At 41.5% G+C, this 14,871-nt stretch overlaps 1 protein-coding gene across 6 annotated transcripts in view; it reads left to right on the forward strand.

Moving 5' to 3' along the window:
- Positions 1-13,546, forward strand: part of LOC130185044 (trinucleotide repeat-containing gene 6A protein-like) — a 35,376-nt gene extending 21,830 nt beyond the window's left edge. For 4 of the 6 annotated variants that reach the window (XM_056401257.1, XM_056401259.1, XM_056401261.1 and 1 more), the window contains 18 exons: positions 122-283; positions 3,016-3,204; positions 3,391-3,557; positions 3,743-3,820; positions 4,230-4,397; positions 5,196-5,351; positions 5,597-5,716; positions 6,272-6,409; positions 6,660-6,749; positions 6,878-7,052; positions 7,246-7,392; positions 7,866-8,036; positions 8,120-8,260; positions 8,934-9,041; positions 9,182-9,412; positions 9,931-10,001; positions 10,182-10,321; positions 11,091-13,546. In XM_056401257.1, the coding sequence (XP_056257232.1) occupies positions 122-283; positions 3,016-3,204; positions 3,391-3,557; positions 3,743-3,820; positions 4,230-4,397; positions 5,196-5,351; positions 5,597-5,716; positions 6,272-6,409; positions 6,660-6,749; positions 6,878-7,052; positions 7,246-7,392; positions 7,866-8,036; positions 8,120-8,260; positions 8,934-9,041; positions 9,182-9,412; positions 9,931-10,001; positions 10,182-10,321; positions 11,091-11,439 (2,801 nt within the window). In that variant the 3' untranslated portion in view covers positions 11,440-13,546. The remainder of the gene's footprint in view (positions 1-121; positions 284-3,015; positions 3,205-3,390; positions 3,558-3,742; positions 3,821-4,229; positions 4,398-5,195; positions 5,352-5,596; positions 5,717-6,271; positions 6,410-6,659; positions 6,750-6,877; positions 7,053-7,245; positions 7,393-7,865; positions 8,037-8,119; positions 8,261-8,933; positions 9,042-9,181; positions 9,413-9,930; positions 10,002-10,181; positions 10,322-11,090) is intronic. The other 2 variants (XM_056401260.1, XM_056401262.1) reach the window with 1 other exon arrangement.
- The last annotated feature ends 1,325 nt before the right edge of the window (positions 13,547-14,871 follow it).

The following is a 14,871-nucleotide window of genomic DNA, read 5'->3' on the forward strand; positions in this document are numbered from 1 at the left end:
CTGGAGGAGAGCTGTGCAAGGCCAGAAACAAGATTAGATGTAATTCCAGGCTTCTCCTTTTCAGCTGACGGCAGTCATTTTTAGCAGATGACAAAACATTTAATTAAACCTTTCTTTCTAGGCAAATACAGTGGTGGATCTGTCAACATGTGGAACAGGACTAGCCAATCAGAACAGGAGAACATGGGTATGTCCTCTCAGCACCAGTCCCACCCAGCACACAGCTCAATGCATCCTCCTCAGCCCATGCAGCCTGTTGCACAGGAAAAAAGCTGCAGTTCTGGTAAGTTGGGATATGTATGCATGCACACGATTCAGGCATGTACTTATCCTCGTGTTTGTATTTATACACTTACTTATAATTATCAATTTGCTCAATGAAATACGTTACCAAAGTCAAACAGCCCACCTCTAACAAAAATTTGAAAAATTAGGATTCCTACACTGCCATTTCTCACTGGTTCGTTTTATATTTTAGGACCATGTAGATGTGATCGGCTAGGTTACAACAGATCTTAAATTGTTTGGCCTGCAGGGATACTTTCATCTCAACATTCCTGAATGACAGTGTTTTAATGAATTTCTTTTTTTTTTTCTTTTTTTCTTTTTCTAGTTTGCATAGTTCAAATACATAGTTCTTACAGCATGTGGTGAATGTAGGTGCCTTAGCTCACAGAGTAACGTTTTACTTCTTCTAGTTTGATACTGGCATAGAAAGTGCAAGGACATGAGTCTGTTTCTAAAAAGGTACGAGCATGTAAGTGCAGGCCTTCTGGTGCAGTCTGTAAGCCTTAAGAATGGATAAAAAAGGTGCAAGTCCCACCCACACACTTTTTTTTTTTTTTTTTTTTTTTTTTTTTTTTTTAGGTGAAATATGTTCATGAAAGGATTTTGATTGTGACAGTACAAACACAAGAAGCGTGGATGCACACACACTCACAGATGTATAAAAAGGCATACACAATTTGCACAGAAGCATAAAGAGGAAACAAACATGTGCACCCGTTCTCTCCCATCTCCCTACAGTGTTGTCTGTGCTGAGGGCTTTTTGTAACGCAGGTTGAGTCATCCCTTTGGAATGCTAAGAGCATCGATTTTTCTCTTCTCTCATTCGCCTTTTTTCTCCTCCCTTTCTCTCTCACCCGCCAATTCTGTTCGCTGTAGAGACACAGGCTTTTGTTGGGTTTGAGAGAGAGAGAAAGAGAGAGAGAGAGAGGCAGTAAAGGAGGAGGTCTGGTGACTTAGTTATAGGAACGGTTCCAATGTAAGATGGGAAACTAAAACAAGTAAGGCAGCTATTCTTTAGAAGTGGGTTGAGAAGGGGAGGGGCTGTTAGGGTTATTCAGGGTTGCTGGTCTAGCAAGCTAACTGGAGCAGCTAAGTGGAAGTGGCGAGGAAGGGTGGGGTGAGCTAGTCAGCTACTGTACTGAGAGAAAATAATGAATTTGTGGATTGTGATTCATTTCAGTAAATGTGGGTTTTATTTGTTTTGAAACAAAAGTACAAAAGCTAAACAGCTAAATGATACATTTAGAGAAAATTATTTGAGTGAGTGTTCAGAGATACAGAAATAAAACCATTCAATTAATTTCAAAAGCAAAATTGAAAACTTGTTGAAAATGCTGATTATGATTTTAGAAATAATATATTTTTCAACCTGCTATTAGATGTCCATATGAGCAATTAAAATCACAACACATTCATGCACATGCATACACACACACACACACACACGCATATTGAGTTGTTCATCTCCCCTTTTGTATTTAGATCAGCTGATGCACCTACATAGACAGGGACACAGAGCAATAGATGCAGAATAGGGTTACAGATTGTGTGTGTGTGTTTTTGTATCTGTTTAGATAGACATGCACCACTGTTTGTGCATGTATAGCAAATCTGCCTTAAGACATGCATGTGACATTTTGTGTATTTGTGTCTACCTCTGTGTTTGTCTAAGTGGCTGTGTGTGCATGTTTCTTTGTGTTATGTGCAAGTGCTTGTGTGCGAGCATGCTCAGTCACATGAGGGACACTGGACCCTGAGGCCACCCCATGATCTGTCCTATTTTTACGGGAGGTATCCCTGGCATCTCCCCAAACACCTCCTGTGGAGGGAGAAAGTAGCAGGTCTGGGTGGTCAGCTGTAACCAGAGCCTTTTGAACTCATACTTGCACGCACTTGAACACACACAGCATCACATTTGAAAGTGAACTGGGGACTACATCTACACACCCACAAGAGCTAAAGTAACACTTTAGTAACACTTACATAAGCAAGTTGACGCAGGGTTCCCCAGGGATATGAGCAGGGCTGTCTCCATAACCGCTATTATATTTATATTTTCTCTGCTGGTAAGTCAGTTGCGTTTCAAGAAGGATTGTATGTACTGGGGGCATTGATGTTACCCTTCACATGATCCAACACTCCTTTCACCTCTGGCCAAACAAGCCTTATTCAGCTGCTCCTTATTGGTAGAGATATATTACCAAAAAAAACATATCTTAAATAATGTGGCTGTATGTATGTTTAATCCTGTTTCACTGCTGAGAACATTATTTATGCTAAATAAAAAGAATTTTGAAAATATATATATAATTTCTAACAAATACTGATAGCTTTAGTTTAATGTCTATCAGATTTTCAAGTCACGATTATTGTGGTTAAAGGAATTCACACAATATATAACGATGTTATTGCGATATGTATGGAAAATCTTAAAAAAAATTAAAAAAAATTAAAAAAAAAGATAATGCTATCAGTCAAATTCATCTTTAACTTTGTACATTTTGTGTACACTTAATAGATAGTGAAGGGCAGCCAGGTGAACTGATTAAAAAAAAAAAAAAGATCCACAAGGCCTATCATCTGCCATCACAATATTATCATGTGCATTTTTAACACAATATCAATATTTGATTTTTAAATATCATAGTTATCGCCATTTTCATTTAAGACAAAACCACAGAAATTGTATCGTAGCTCTAATGGGTGACTCCGTCTCTTTTCCTTCAGGTTGGGGTGAGCCATACCCCCAGCAGAAGGAGTCCTCATCATGGGGGGAGCCAGCCGCTGCTCCGCCTGTTACAGTGGACAACGGGACCTCTGCCTGGGGGAAGCCCATGGAAAGCAGCTCCGGTTGGGATGAACCCAGCAGGGACAGCAGAGAGTCCGGGTCTGGATGGGGCAGCCAGCATAAGTCGGGTGGGTGCATACATGAACATGAAAAAATTAATGTTAAAACAGTCATGACTGATCATGAACTCTTGATTTCTGTGCAAGGCGTCAGGAGAGAGGATTTCCCTGTAGGAACTGCTGAAATGAACACTAGAATCAAATAGTCACCCGTTGGTATTCACTTTCTTCCTCCCTCCCCTTCCCCTTCTATAGCTCCAGGTCCTAAGCCCATGGAGACATGGTGTGGTGAGGAAGTGTCCATGGGTAATAGCTGGGATCAGGAAGAAGAAGTGGAGATTGGCATGTGGAGCAACAGCCAACAGGACAACAGGTCCCATGACCAAAACACCTGGAACTACAAGCATAAAGGCGGAAACAAGGTTTGTTGACCTTTTCCTTGCCTATTTGTTCATTTTAAACATGAAAACACACAACTCTTAAACACCTGCTGAGCTGCTGTTGAGGTAAAGTACATTATATGTCAAAGTTAGCCACCTTAAATTGACTGCAGCACATATGTTTCAGCCAGACAGATGATTCTAAAATTATTTGTCTGTTGTTTCAGATGAACAAACCAGTCAACAAACAGGATGAACCCTGGATGAAACCTTTCATCAACCAGTTCAGCGGCATGAACTTCCCTGTAAGTACCATTTCCCATTATGTAGTGAATATGGAACTTCTGATAACATTATCATGAAAACAAATGTGTTGACATGGCAAAAACATCTTTTCACAAAATAGTTTGTTATGGCATATATTTGTAACATGCCAACTCTCTGCCTGAAGCTTTAGACATATATAAAACACACTTTCTATGGCTGAGGTCACTACTATAAAACAACAAGAATTTATATATGGCCATAATTCAGATTATTCTATGATCAGAGGAGCTACACTGACAGATAGCCAGAAAGCCATAGATGAATCCAAATTGAATTCTGTACAGCAGTGTCTCTGTATTCTCTTAATGGTTTAGGTATTGAAAGTATATAATTCTCTTTGAAGAATGAATGCAAGATATTTACTCTTTTCTGTCTTTCCCATTGCAGAGAGACTCTCCTGACGACCCCATGAAGACAGGAGCAGGGATGGTGCAGGACAAGCGTATGGACATGGGCAGTATGGGAGACTTCAATGGAGTAATGGGGAAGAACCCTGGGTCTCGACACCAGCTCCACAAGGAGTCTGCCATGGATCGCAACCCTTACTATGACAAGGTAAGCAGAAACATCAGCCTTTTCCTGGGTGTACAATAGGTAGAGGTAAAGAAAATACTTGAGATGTGGTCAGCCTCTTTACCATTGCGGCGATCATGAGGTAGGTATGTGGAGACAGTCTCATGCATGTAAGCTGGCGCAAACATCTGGCTGGGTAGTGCTCCCTCAGCCCTGTTGTGCCCCACAGTGGTCGTTTTAGCTCACTGCATTTGAAGTGTGGACTACTGAAATGGATGTTTCATTCAATACTTGCTGTTTGCATGATGTAGCAACTCATCATTGCAAATTATTAATTAGGCTGTGTCATTTATCAGCAAAAAAATTAAAAATTAAATATGCATATTTAGATGTTTAGTTATAATAACAATTGGAGGTTTTGCAAGTGATTTCTAATCATGCAGCAATGATTCATTCCCTTTCATTGTCCTGCAAAAAGCTGCAGTGGGTTGGTTTGGCTTAACTGCTTTTCCTTTAGCACTAGTCACTGCTTGTCTTTTACTTTTGTTTCTCTCTTTCTTACTCCCATCCTCTGGTGCCACCTTCTTTTTCTATTTTTTTCTTATCCCGTCTTACTCCTTCCACTCTCATTCTTTCAAACACTGTTCACTGTCTCTCCCTTTCTTTCATCTGTCCTCACATTTCTTGCTCTTTCTTCCTGCTCCTCCCTCTATTCTTCTGCAAAATTAACTCTTTTCCTTCTTTTCTCCTTCCCTCTCTGCACTTCTTTGGCTGCTGATGTGCTTCCTGTCCCTCTGTGCTTGCCGTCCATCTGCTGTGCGCCTGGCCTTGCCTCTGCAGCTGTCTGTTTCCCCCTCTGCTTATGATAGTCCAGCTTCTGATGAGCTCTCCTCCAATCAAAGCATGAGCTTTTCCCCTTCCAATTCTGCTCAGCCTATCCGCTGTCTCAACTCGGGGCCATCTCCTGCCCACTCTAGTCCTGGGGCCACTCGGCAGGTGAGTGTGGAAGAATGAGGAAGGTGTTGTCTTCAAGTCGGATCCTGTGTCTTCAATCTGCCAAATACTCTTACTGAGACTCTAACAAGACACCAACAATAAGGAACTTTTGCACTCACCAACGAGTTAATAGCCTGTGATCTTAAAATCACCCATTCTTGTGTCAGTTTCATTACATTATGAATTTTTTTAATGGTTATTTGACTGTTACAACAGTGTGTGTTTTTTGTGTCCTCTCTTCTCAGAATGTAAACCCTATGTTGGGTGGCAGCAGCGTAGCACAGGGCCGAGGCGGCCCCCAGTCCCAGGTCCCCCCCCAACCCAACCTTCGTAACCAAGTGCCTCCACCCATCCTGCCCTCTCAGGTAGCACACACAAAACCACAAAACACACCACTTATCATTGCATCTACTGCTCATAAAATTTTATGGTACAAAGTTTGACAAGTCTGGTCTCGCCTCTGTAATAGTCTAAATGTCTCAGTGTGTCGAATGTGGACACACTGAGCGTTTTCAAGACAACATATGTTGATCAATCTCCAAATCAGACCACAGCTTTTTCAAATGATGAGCATTTTTTATGTTCCAAGCAGCCACTGGTTTTTTAATTTCATAACAGTATGAGAATCAACTTGCAGGAATCTGAATCTCACCTGAGATGGATAATCACAGTATACACCACTTTACTCAATGTTGTCATGTAATGCAAAAGAAAGAACTCTTTGACTCGTGCTTGGGGTTAGGTGGGAAGAGGCAATCTCTAAAGCTCTAGTAAATACCCATGATGGTTTATGACCTTAAGCAATCAATTTATGTAATTATTTATATATGAATTTTACAGATTTGATTTGTGTTAAACATGAAATTCAAAGTAAAACTTGGCATTGGATAAATTCAAACCAAACTTTCATTTGGGTTTAGGTCCCTCCATCCCTGTTGAAGTACCCAGGAGGTAACGGAGGTCTGAACCCCCTGTTTGGCCCTCAGCAGGTGGCTGTGCTCAACCAACTCTCCCAGCTCAACCAGCTGTCACAGCTCAACCAGATCAACCAGTTACAGGTAGAGATGCACTTCAACACACGTACACACAAGCGTGGAGAAAATGAAATTTTCTGCTGCCAAATATAGGATTTAGTTTTAGAATTTTAGCTTCCAACAATAAAACTGTATCAGAGAATTACAAATCCATATTTCACAATACCTTTTAACATAAGTGAGAAATTATTGTTTCTATGATTTGAAAAAAAACAGTACAACTATTATTTACAGTTTTTTTTTTTTTTTTTTTAATCCTCTTGTTTTTCTGCAGCGTCTTCTTCTCCAGCAGCAGCAGCAGCAGCAACAACAGCAGAAGGCTCAGAGCCAGAGAACCATGCCTGTGGGGCGACAGACTGAACAGGTGTGTGTTTTAAAATCTCTCTGGATCCTGCAACAAAACACACACAATTTAAGATGCAAAACGGCACAGTGTCTCTATGGTGTTGACTCTTTGGTTGATTTCTCTAACCTCCTGCCTCCTGTCCTTAGACACGTCCTATTGGTTCGTCTCCATCAATGATGCAGCCCCCACGTCATCTGGACCCCTCTTTGCTGAAACAGGCCCCACCTCTCAAACCGTACCTGGAAAACTACTTGTCCCACAATGCCCCTGAGATGCAGAAGGATGCTGCCGCTCTCGGATCCTTCAGCAACTTCCCTTTAAGTATGTTTTTCAAAATGTAATCAGTATATCTCCCCACACTTGTATGGCAATGCATTTATGTGGATATTTTCTGGTAAAATATATATTATATATTCAAATATGTATATTACCATTTTTGCTTTGTCCAATTTTGTCATATATTTAAATTCAGATGGACAAAATTGAAATTCTCCTGTTTCCTCCTTCTTATCAGGCTTGAACTCTAACCTGAATGTATCCCTGGACATGGGTGTTGGTGGTGGTAGTAGTGGTGGCGGAGCTGTGAGCTACAAAGAGCCGCCCCAGTCCAGACTGAAGAAACTTTGGGCTACTGACCCTCTGGAGCAGAACAGCAAACCTGGTACAGAAGAAACTGTATATGTTTGTGACATTACATCCTGCAGCATCAAACTGAACCTGTTGGTTTTTGTGCCATTAGTTATTTGTTCAGTGATCTTCTGTTCTGGGAGAGGTGATCTTGTACTTCTAGCTTCCAAAAAGAAAGTTAGAAAAAGTTTCCTGCACACTGACCACCTGTAGTTTTTAAAGTTGGCTGTAAAAGTTTGTAGCTTGGCTCATTTGTTAGAGGTTGTTCCTATATTCAATCATAGCATGGAACATGTTTCAATACAACATAAGCCATGCATTAATTTTGAGGAAAAAAAAATATTTCTGTGGCTGTTGAATTTGTCTCCTTGTCATAAATGTTTATTCTAAACAAATGTTTGTGTGAAAAAGGCTGGTAGACTTTCCACTGTTGTCATTGAAACGTTGTTTTTGTGTACTTGCATGCTTATAAAAAATACTCATGACTAATTTGTGTTTGTCCCACAGGTGCTATGTCGTCTGGGCTGCGTCTGGAGGACTCTCCCTTCTATGACTTCCTGTCTCCTGGCCCATCTCCCCTGAGTCCTCCCGGCCAATCAATGGGCTCGGTGGGTGATGGCTGGCCGCCCCGTGCCAACTCCCCCCCGCCCCATGGAAACACTGTCACGTGGCCCCCAGGTAGAGCTGCTTTCACAAACATAAAAACAAGAGGAATGTTTGCTTTGAAAACTGCTAATCCCTGTGTCCGTCTGTGTCTGCAGAGTTCCGGCCCGGGGAGCCTTGGAAAGGTTACCCCAACATTGACCCTGAGACTGACCCCTATGTGACCCCCGGCAGTGTCATCAACAACCTCTCCATCAACACCGTCCGCGACACAGACCACCTCAGGGACAGGAACAACGGTAAGTCACACACATGTCCAAACATAACCACAAACTAGGGCTGAATTTCGAAAGCTTGTTCAGTTTAGCATTTTGGTAAAGTTGGCAAGTTGGTAAACCTTTTTTCCCTTTTTTCTTTTTGTCAGCAGTGAGCAATGTGTAAAACTATGTTTAATTTGAAGCCAGCAGCTGTCAGTTTTAATATATGAGGTAACAGCAGTCACTGGCAATTATCAGTTATCAATTGTAAGCCAGTGTCCGCCAAGGATGGTTTCTTAGAGAAAGAAGCACCACTCTTTATCATTACTGGGGGGTCTTTAAGCCTTATTAGTGTGTATCGATAGTAGAACTTAAACAATTAGTCCATCAATTGATTAGCTGATTGACTATTTTGATACTCAATTAATACTAAATAATGAATGAGTCCAGCCTCTCAAATGAGACTATTTTCACACATCACTGTTTGTCATTATCACTGTAAACTTAATATTTCTGGATATTTGGACTTTTGGTTGAACAAAATAAAACAATGTCACTATTGGTTCTGCATAGTTGTGATTTAAACATGAGGAAAAATAAACCTGAATTGATTTAATAAGATATTTGAAAGGATTAGTTTTTGACAGAATGCCCTTGCTCCAGCCGCAACCTAAACGCACTCACAAGTACTAACCCTTCTTTTTGTTATTCTCAGGGCCATCCTCATCACTGAACACCACGATGCCTTCTAACAGTGCCTGGTCATCCATTCGTGCCTCCAGCCACAGCGGTTCCCTCACCAGTACAGCACAAAGCACTTCAGGTATATATTCCTGTTTTGTAATTCAGTCTTAGACATCTTGTTGCCCCCTTCCTCATCACTCAGGCTGCAGATGTTTAAGAAGGACAGTCAGCAGATCTGTGAAAATTGCTGTTTCACTTTGTTTTCCTCTCCGCTTGCAGCCAGACCCAGTGAGTCAAAGTGGTCTCCCGGCGGCGGTTCTGTGTCCAACTCCTCCCTAGCTCATGAGCTGTGGAAGGTCCCCCTCCCTCCCAAGGCGCTGTCTGTGGCAGCCCCCTCCAGACCACCACCTGGCCTCACCAGCCAGAAGCCCAGCCCCGCCTCCTCTGGCTGGGACGCCTCTGCCCTGAGGTTGGGGGGGTGGGGCTCCTCTGAGTCCAGATACACACCTGGTGAGAGCTTGTGACACTTTATAGGCACAAAAAAAATTATTTGCCAACACAAACAACAACACAATACAAGTTGGTATGCATATATAATATGTGCTCCAAATTTTCCAGAAGAATTTTGCTGGAAGTCAGAAGGGATGCACTGCATCACATTTTTAACGTGTTGTCAACGGCCTTTACAGATTCCTCTTAACTTCTGCACAGTAAATAAAAATAACTAAATTCTTACTGATTGTAAGTAGATTTGTTTTCCAAGTTTTATTTAGATGCTGCCTTGAATAAAAAAAAAAAAAAAAAAAATTTCTTTGTTTTAACATTGTAGTTTTTGATACTCTACTTCTCATGGTTAGAGGCGGTGTTAAGGTGACATTTGTGCAACGTACATGATTTCACTCAAGTTTTATGGCTGAGGACCTCTGACCTGGACCCTTCCAGTCGTTTTACCTTTGTATACTTGCATTTTATCTGAATTGCACATAACCATAGCTGATTATGATTTTACAATGTGTGTGTATTTGCAGGTTCCAGTTGGGGTGACAGCAGCAGCTCAGGGAGAACCCAATGGCTTGTTCTGAAAAATCTCACACCTCAGGTACTCACACATGAATGTAACATTATTATTAATCTGTGTGATTTTTGTTATTGATATGTTATATTCCAAGTGTTTATGGAGTCTGTTTAGAAAATTGAACACTTAGAGGAGATTTTTGTGTATGATAATTGTCAGCAGTTTAATATCACCGTCCTTGTTAACCCGCTGTGTCTCTCCCAGATTGATGGCTCTACCCTGAGGACCCTGTGCATGCAGCATGGCCCTCTGATCACATTCCACCTCAACCTGCCGCACGGTAACGCCGTGGTATGCTACAGCTCCAAGGATGAGGCCGCCAAGGCCCAGAAGAGCCTGCACATGTAAGGACACCAGAGACACTCATACACATCACATACATGCTCTATTTACCTTTTTTATTATAGTCCTGTATTAAATTAGATAAGATGCCCCTGCTGTAATGAAGTGAATAGTTAATGGTGAGACAGATGAATGGGATATTTAAATTTATACAATCTGTCCCTGTTTATTGCAGCTGTGATTCATTCAGTGCCTTTACATGAGCGTAGGTAGCCATGCTACTGTTACCTTTTACCAGTTTGCTTAAACATGAGAAACCCAGTGACTGTCACGGTATGGCATTATTTAAACCAAATTTACCCTGCTAGATTTCTCATGGAGAAAGCCCGTTTCTCTGCCATGTATTCTTCCAACCAGGTTTCTACCCAGCTTTTTACGTGTTCGCATGTAGAAAAGAAAAAGGAAATTAATTTCAAAAGGAGAAAATATCTCTGACAGCAGAACAGAGGTATAAAAGACATTATTACATATTATTCTGACGAACACAAACTAGTCTAACAAAGTCTAATTAAGATGGTTTCCACCTCTGAACATCTGATCATTTCTAAAATTCTTACTAGCCCTCCAACACACAGACACACACACACACACCCTGATTAAACAATACAATCAGGAAGGAGGATCTTCCACCACACGTTTATAGTAACCAGGTGACCACAGTGTATGTAAACATGTCGTATGACTACCTGCATAAACTGCTTTCGCTAAGTAACCTTGGTACTTGTGTGCGAGCAACACACTCACACACTTTAACCTGTTGTCTCTCTGTAGGTGTGTTTTGGGGAACACTACTATTCTGGCTGAGTTTGCCAGCGAGGAGGAAATCAACCGTTTCTTTGCACAAGGGCAGTCATTGGCCACTCCCTCCTCCAGCTGGCAGGCCATAGGCTCCTCTCAGAGCAGAATGGATCAGTCTCACCCCTTTCCCAGCCGCGCTCCTGAACCTAACCAGTGGAACAGCAGCGATCTCCACAGCTCCTCCCTCTGGGGCGGGCCCAACTATTCCAGTAGCCTGTGGGGGAGCCCCAGTGGCACCGAGGCGGGGAGGATCAGCAGCCCTTCTCCAATCAGCTCCTTCCTCCCGGTGGATCACCTGACAGGGGGTGGGGACTCCATGTGAACCGCCTGCCAATCAAACAGGCTGGGGGGAAGCGTCAGTAGAGAATTATCAATAATCAGCAGAAGAAAATGAAAAAAAAAAAAGTAGTTATAAACGCAATGGCACTAGTTGGACTCTTTCTCACTTACAAGATATTCAACAAAACGGGGTCTCCCCTGTGGAAAACAAGTTACGTTTCTCTCTGCACATATGTCCACTTTGTTTTAGCCCAAAAACATATCAGTCGGAATACTTGAATCATGCAGGCCAATTCTATAATGTGAACGGATGGATATTTGCTTCCAGGTAGTGCTCTTTCAGACCGAAAAAAGCTTCAGTCGAGCTCATTATTATATATATATTTTTTGTTTCATTCATCATGTTTATTTGAATTCCAATTCTTTTTATTTTTAACGTTTTCTTTTTGTTTAATTTTTTTTTTCTTTTTTTTGCGTTTGTTTGCTGACAATGTTGGAGTATGAGCTTTTTTAACTTTGCACTGAATGTGGTTTTTTCTCAGTATATATAATCTGCAATATAGAGGGAGCAGCCAGTTTTTCCAGTGTAGCTGTTTACTCATTGAGGTCCTTACCGTATGTGTGTATGCGTGTGCACGCGCACGTGTGTGGAAGTACTTTGTGCGTGTGATTGCGTGTGTGAATGAGTATGTGTGCGCTCCTCTCTGCCTTGGCACGCCTACCTTACTGCGTTGTCGTGGAGTTCAAGATCAACAGATAGTTAAAGAAGAATAAAAGCTGACTTAGGAGGATTATCTGGTGATAGTAAAAGTGACATTAAAAAGTATTGCACCAATTTTGTTTTAAAACTAAAGAACGTTGAGCTCTGCAGTGCAAAGGACTGTAGCCGCAGCTGGGACTAGCAAGCCCCGCCCACCCTAATATAGGGGCGGGGCCTATCTAGCAAGCCCTCCCACTGGCCCTCTGGTGGGCAGGGGGGGAACAGCACTTTCAGAATAGGCTTTCAATGTTTTGGAGGTGCCACACTGCAACCTCTTGTTTACAAGACTTAGGAGGCGGAACGTGTGTTCATTCTTCATTTTAAAGAGAAGATGGAATAAAATAAAAAAAAAAAATACACAAAAAAATTTCAAAATTATTTTAAAAAAACTTTTAAAAAAATTTATAAAACAGAGAAAATCGACAAAAAATTTAAACTCTTACTGAGGATGAAGATGATGCTTTGTAACTCTGGGAATTCGGATCAGTGTTTTTGGCCATGGCGTTGGTTATTTGAACTATTCCTCTTTGTCTGCTAAATAACCAGCAATGGTTCTCAGGAAATCAAGCCAGTTTTCCCCCCCTTGTAGTTGAATTAAAAAAAAAACTACTACTCCTTGTAGGAAAGGAAAATCCAACTTCTAGCACTGAAAACGATGTATAGGTCTGTAAATTTTTTTTCTCTGCCAAATAACTGCTTTAAGCTGGAGAAGCTCAACACACTGCTTTCGATATGCTGTCTTTTGGGGGGAGGGGGGTCCTAATGTGGGGGGGTGGAGGACGGGCTGTAGAAAACCCATCGCTCCCTCTCTCCTCCTCTTCCTCCACTCCTCCACTCCACTGATGTTAAAAATCAAAAGTGGGGAGTGTGTATTGTGTGAGTGTGTGACTGTCAGTGGAAAATGTTGTCTTGTCGGACTTAAAAACCAAGAGAAAGGCGAATCTGTATCTATGCATACTGTAGCCTCTCACGTGGCCTACTGAGAGGCGTTTTTTTTTTTTTTTTCTCTCTATTTTTTTTTTCCCGTGTCTCACAAAATGTTTTAAATGTTTAATTAAGTACAACAAAATGCGAAATATTACTTGCTTTCTTTTTTTTTTTAATTGCTCTCATTGCCACAAATGGTGTTTTGAAAAAAGGAAAGAAGAAAAACCTTAAAAATCTTGTTTTGGTTGAAGATAATATTTTAACAGTGCAAAAGTCGTCCACATTTCATTGCCTTGATCCTAATTGTGTCCGAAGATGCAACAAGTCAAGTGGCTTCTACCTGTTTACAAATAGAATATGATTGTATTGTTGTACTGTTTTATTTGTTGTTGTTTTTTTCTTTTCTTTTTTTCTTTTTCCTTTTTCTTTCTTTCTTTCTTTTTCTTTTTTTTTTTTCTCTCCTTTGGGGGTTGGGTGGGGGGGTGGGGTTACTCATCTGAAGTTCCTGACCTGATGAAACGTGTGTGTGTCTGCGTGTGTGTGTTTTGGATGCTCCATACCGGCAGATGTGAGTTCTACCGCTGGAGGGGAAAGGGGTTGAGTTTGGGGGGGGGGGGGGGTGTCCGTGCGAATAGTGTGAATGTAAATCCACCAGTGGTGTTTGTCAACAAAATACACGTGTGAATAATAGAATCTACCAGTGATTGTTTAGTTACTATGATGCACAATTTTTCGGGGCAAAAACAAAAGCTTCAGAGAGTGCATGAACGAGAAGTCAGCATTAGCGAAGCCATGGACCTTAATTTCTTTTCTTCATCGTGTAATTATTCTGTGTTAAGCCTGTGTGAGTGTGTGAGTGTGCGTGTGTTTTCCCTCTCCAATATAGGTTTTTATTTCAGAAGTACTAGAAACGTTGGCTTTAGTTGTGTTTTTAAGTTTAGCCGTGAATATTTAACAACTTCAAAGCATACGTAGTGAGACGAAACCTTGAGTATTAGCCAGACTTGACAGTGGTGTGTGCCAGTATTGAACTGCTCTCTACCAAATAATTAAATCATACAAAAGATTAGTTTACTTAATTCCAGATCTCTTTGCTTAAACTATATATATATATATCTTATTTGTATTTTTGTCTTGTTTAACAAATGTTATCAAGTGGAACATCTGAACCATGTTTTGTCATTTGTTTTTGAGTTAACTTAATTTGACAAATTGAACTGAGGAGCCTTGGATTTTGCACTTGGGTGGATTGGAGGAAAGACCAGTCGGTCAGACAGACGGTGGTGGTGTAGTTTGGATTTTCAGGTCTGTCTGAGGGAGAAGGTGCGTCTGTGAGTATTGTGACAGGGTAAAGTCTGTGTGTGTGTGTGTGTGTGTGTGTGTGTGTGTGTGTGTGTGTGTGTGTGTGTGTATGTATGTATGTGTGCGTGCGTGCGTGCGTGCGTACATCTTCATGTTCTCAACTGAAGTGGAAGTTTGTGTGTGTGCGTGCTATGATTAGAGAAGATGGTGCTTTGTTGGTCCCAGTGAGGGAGCGAGAGAAGAGGGAGGGGGGTGTAGTCCTCCTCTCCAGGTTTACCTCTCCCTGTTCACTGGGCCGGCCGGTCAGAGCGGCGACCTCGCCACGCCGCCTGAACTGAGCCAGAATGTAGCTGAAAACGGTTTTAAAAGTATAAATGACGGCCGGCATCTCGGTCTGCTTTCTCTGGCACCTGCTCAGCCTCAAACATGGAACCGCCATGCAGAAAAAAGAAAATAAAGCAACCACTACTCATTATTGTTGTATTT

The sequence above is a fragment of the Seriola aureovittata genome, chromosome 17, assembly GCF_021018895.1.
Source record: "Seriola aureovittata isolate HTS-2021-v1 ecotype China chromosome 17, ASM2101889v1, whole genome shotgun sequence".
In the NCBI taxonomy this organism is placed as follows: domain Eukaryota; kingdom Metazoa; phylum Chordata; class Actinopteri; order Carangiformes; family Carangidae; genus Seriola; species Seriola aureovittata.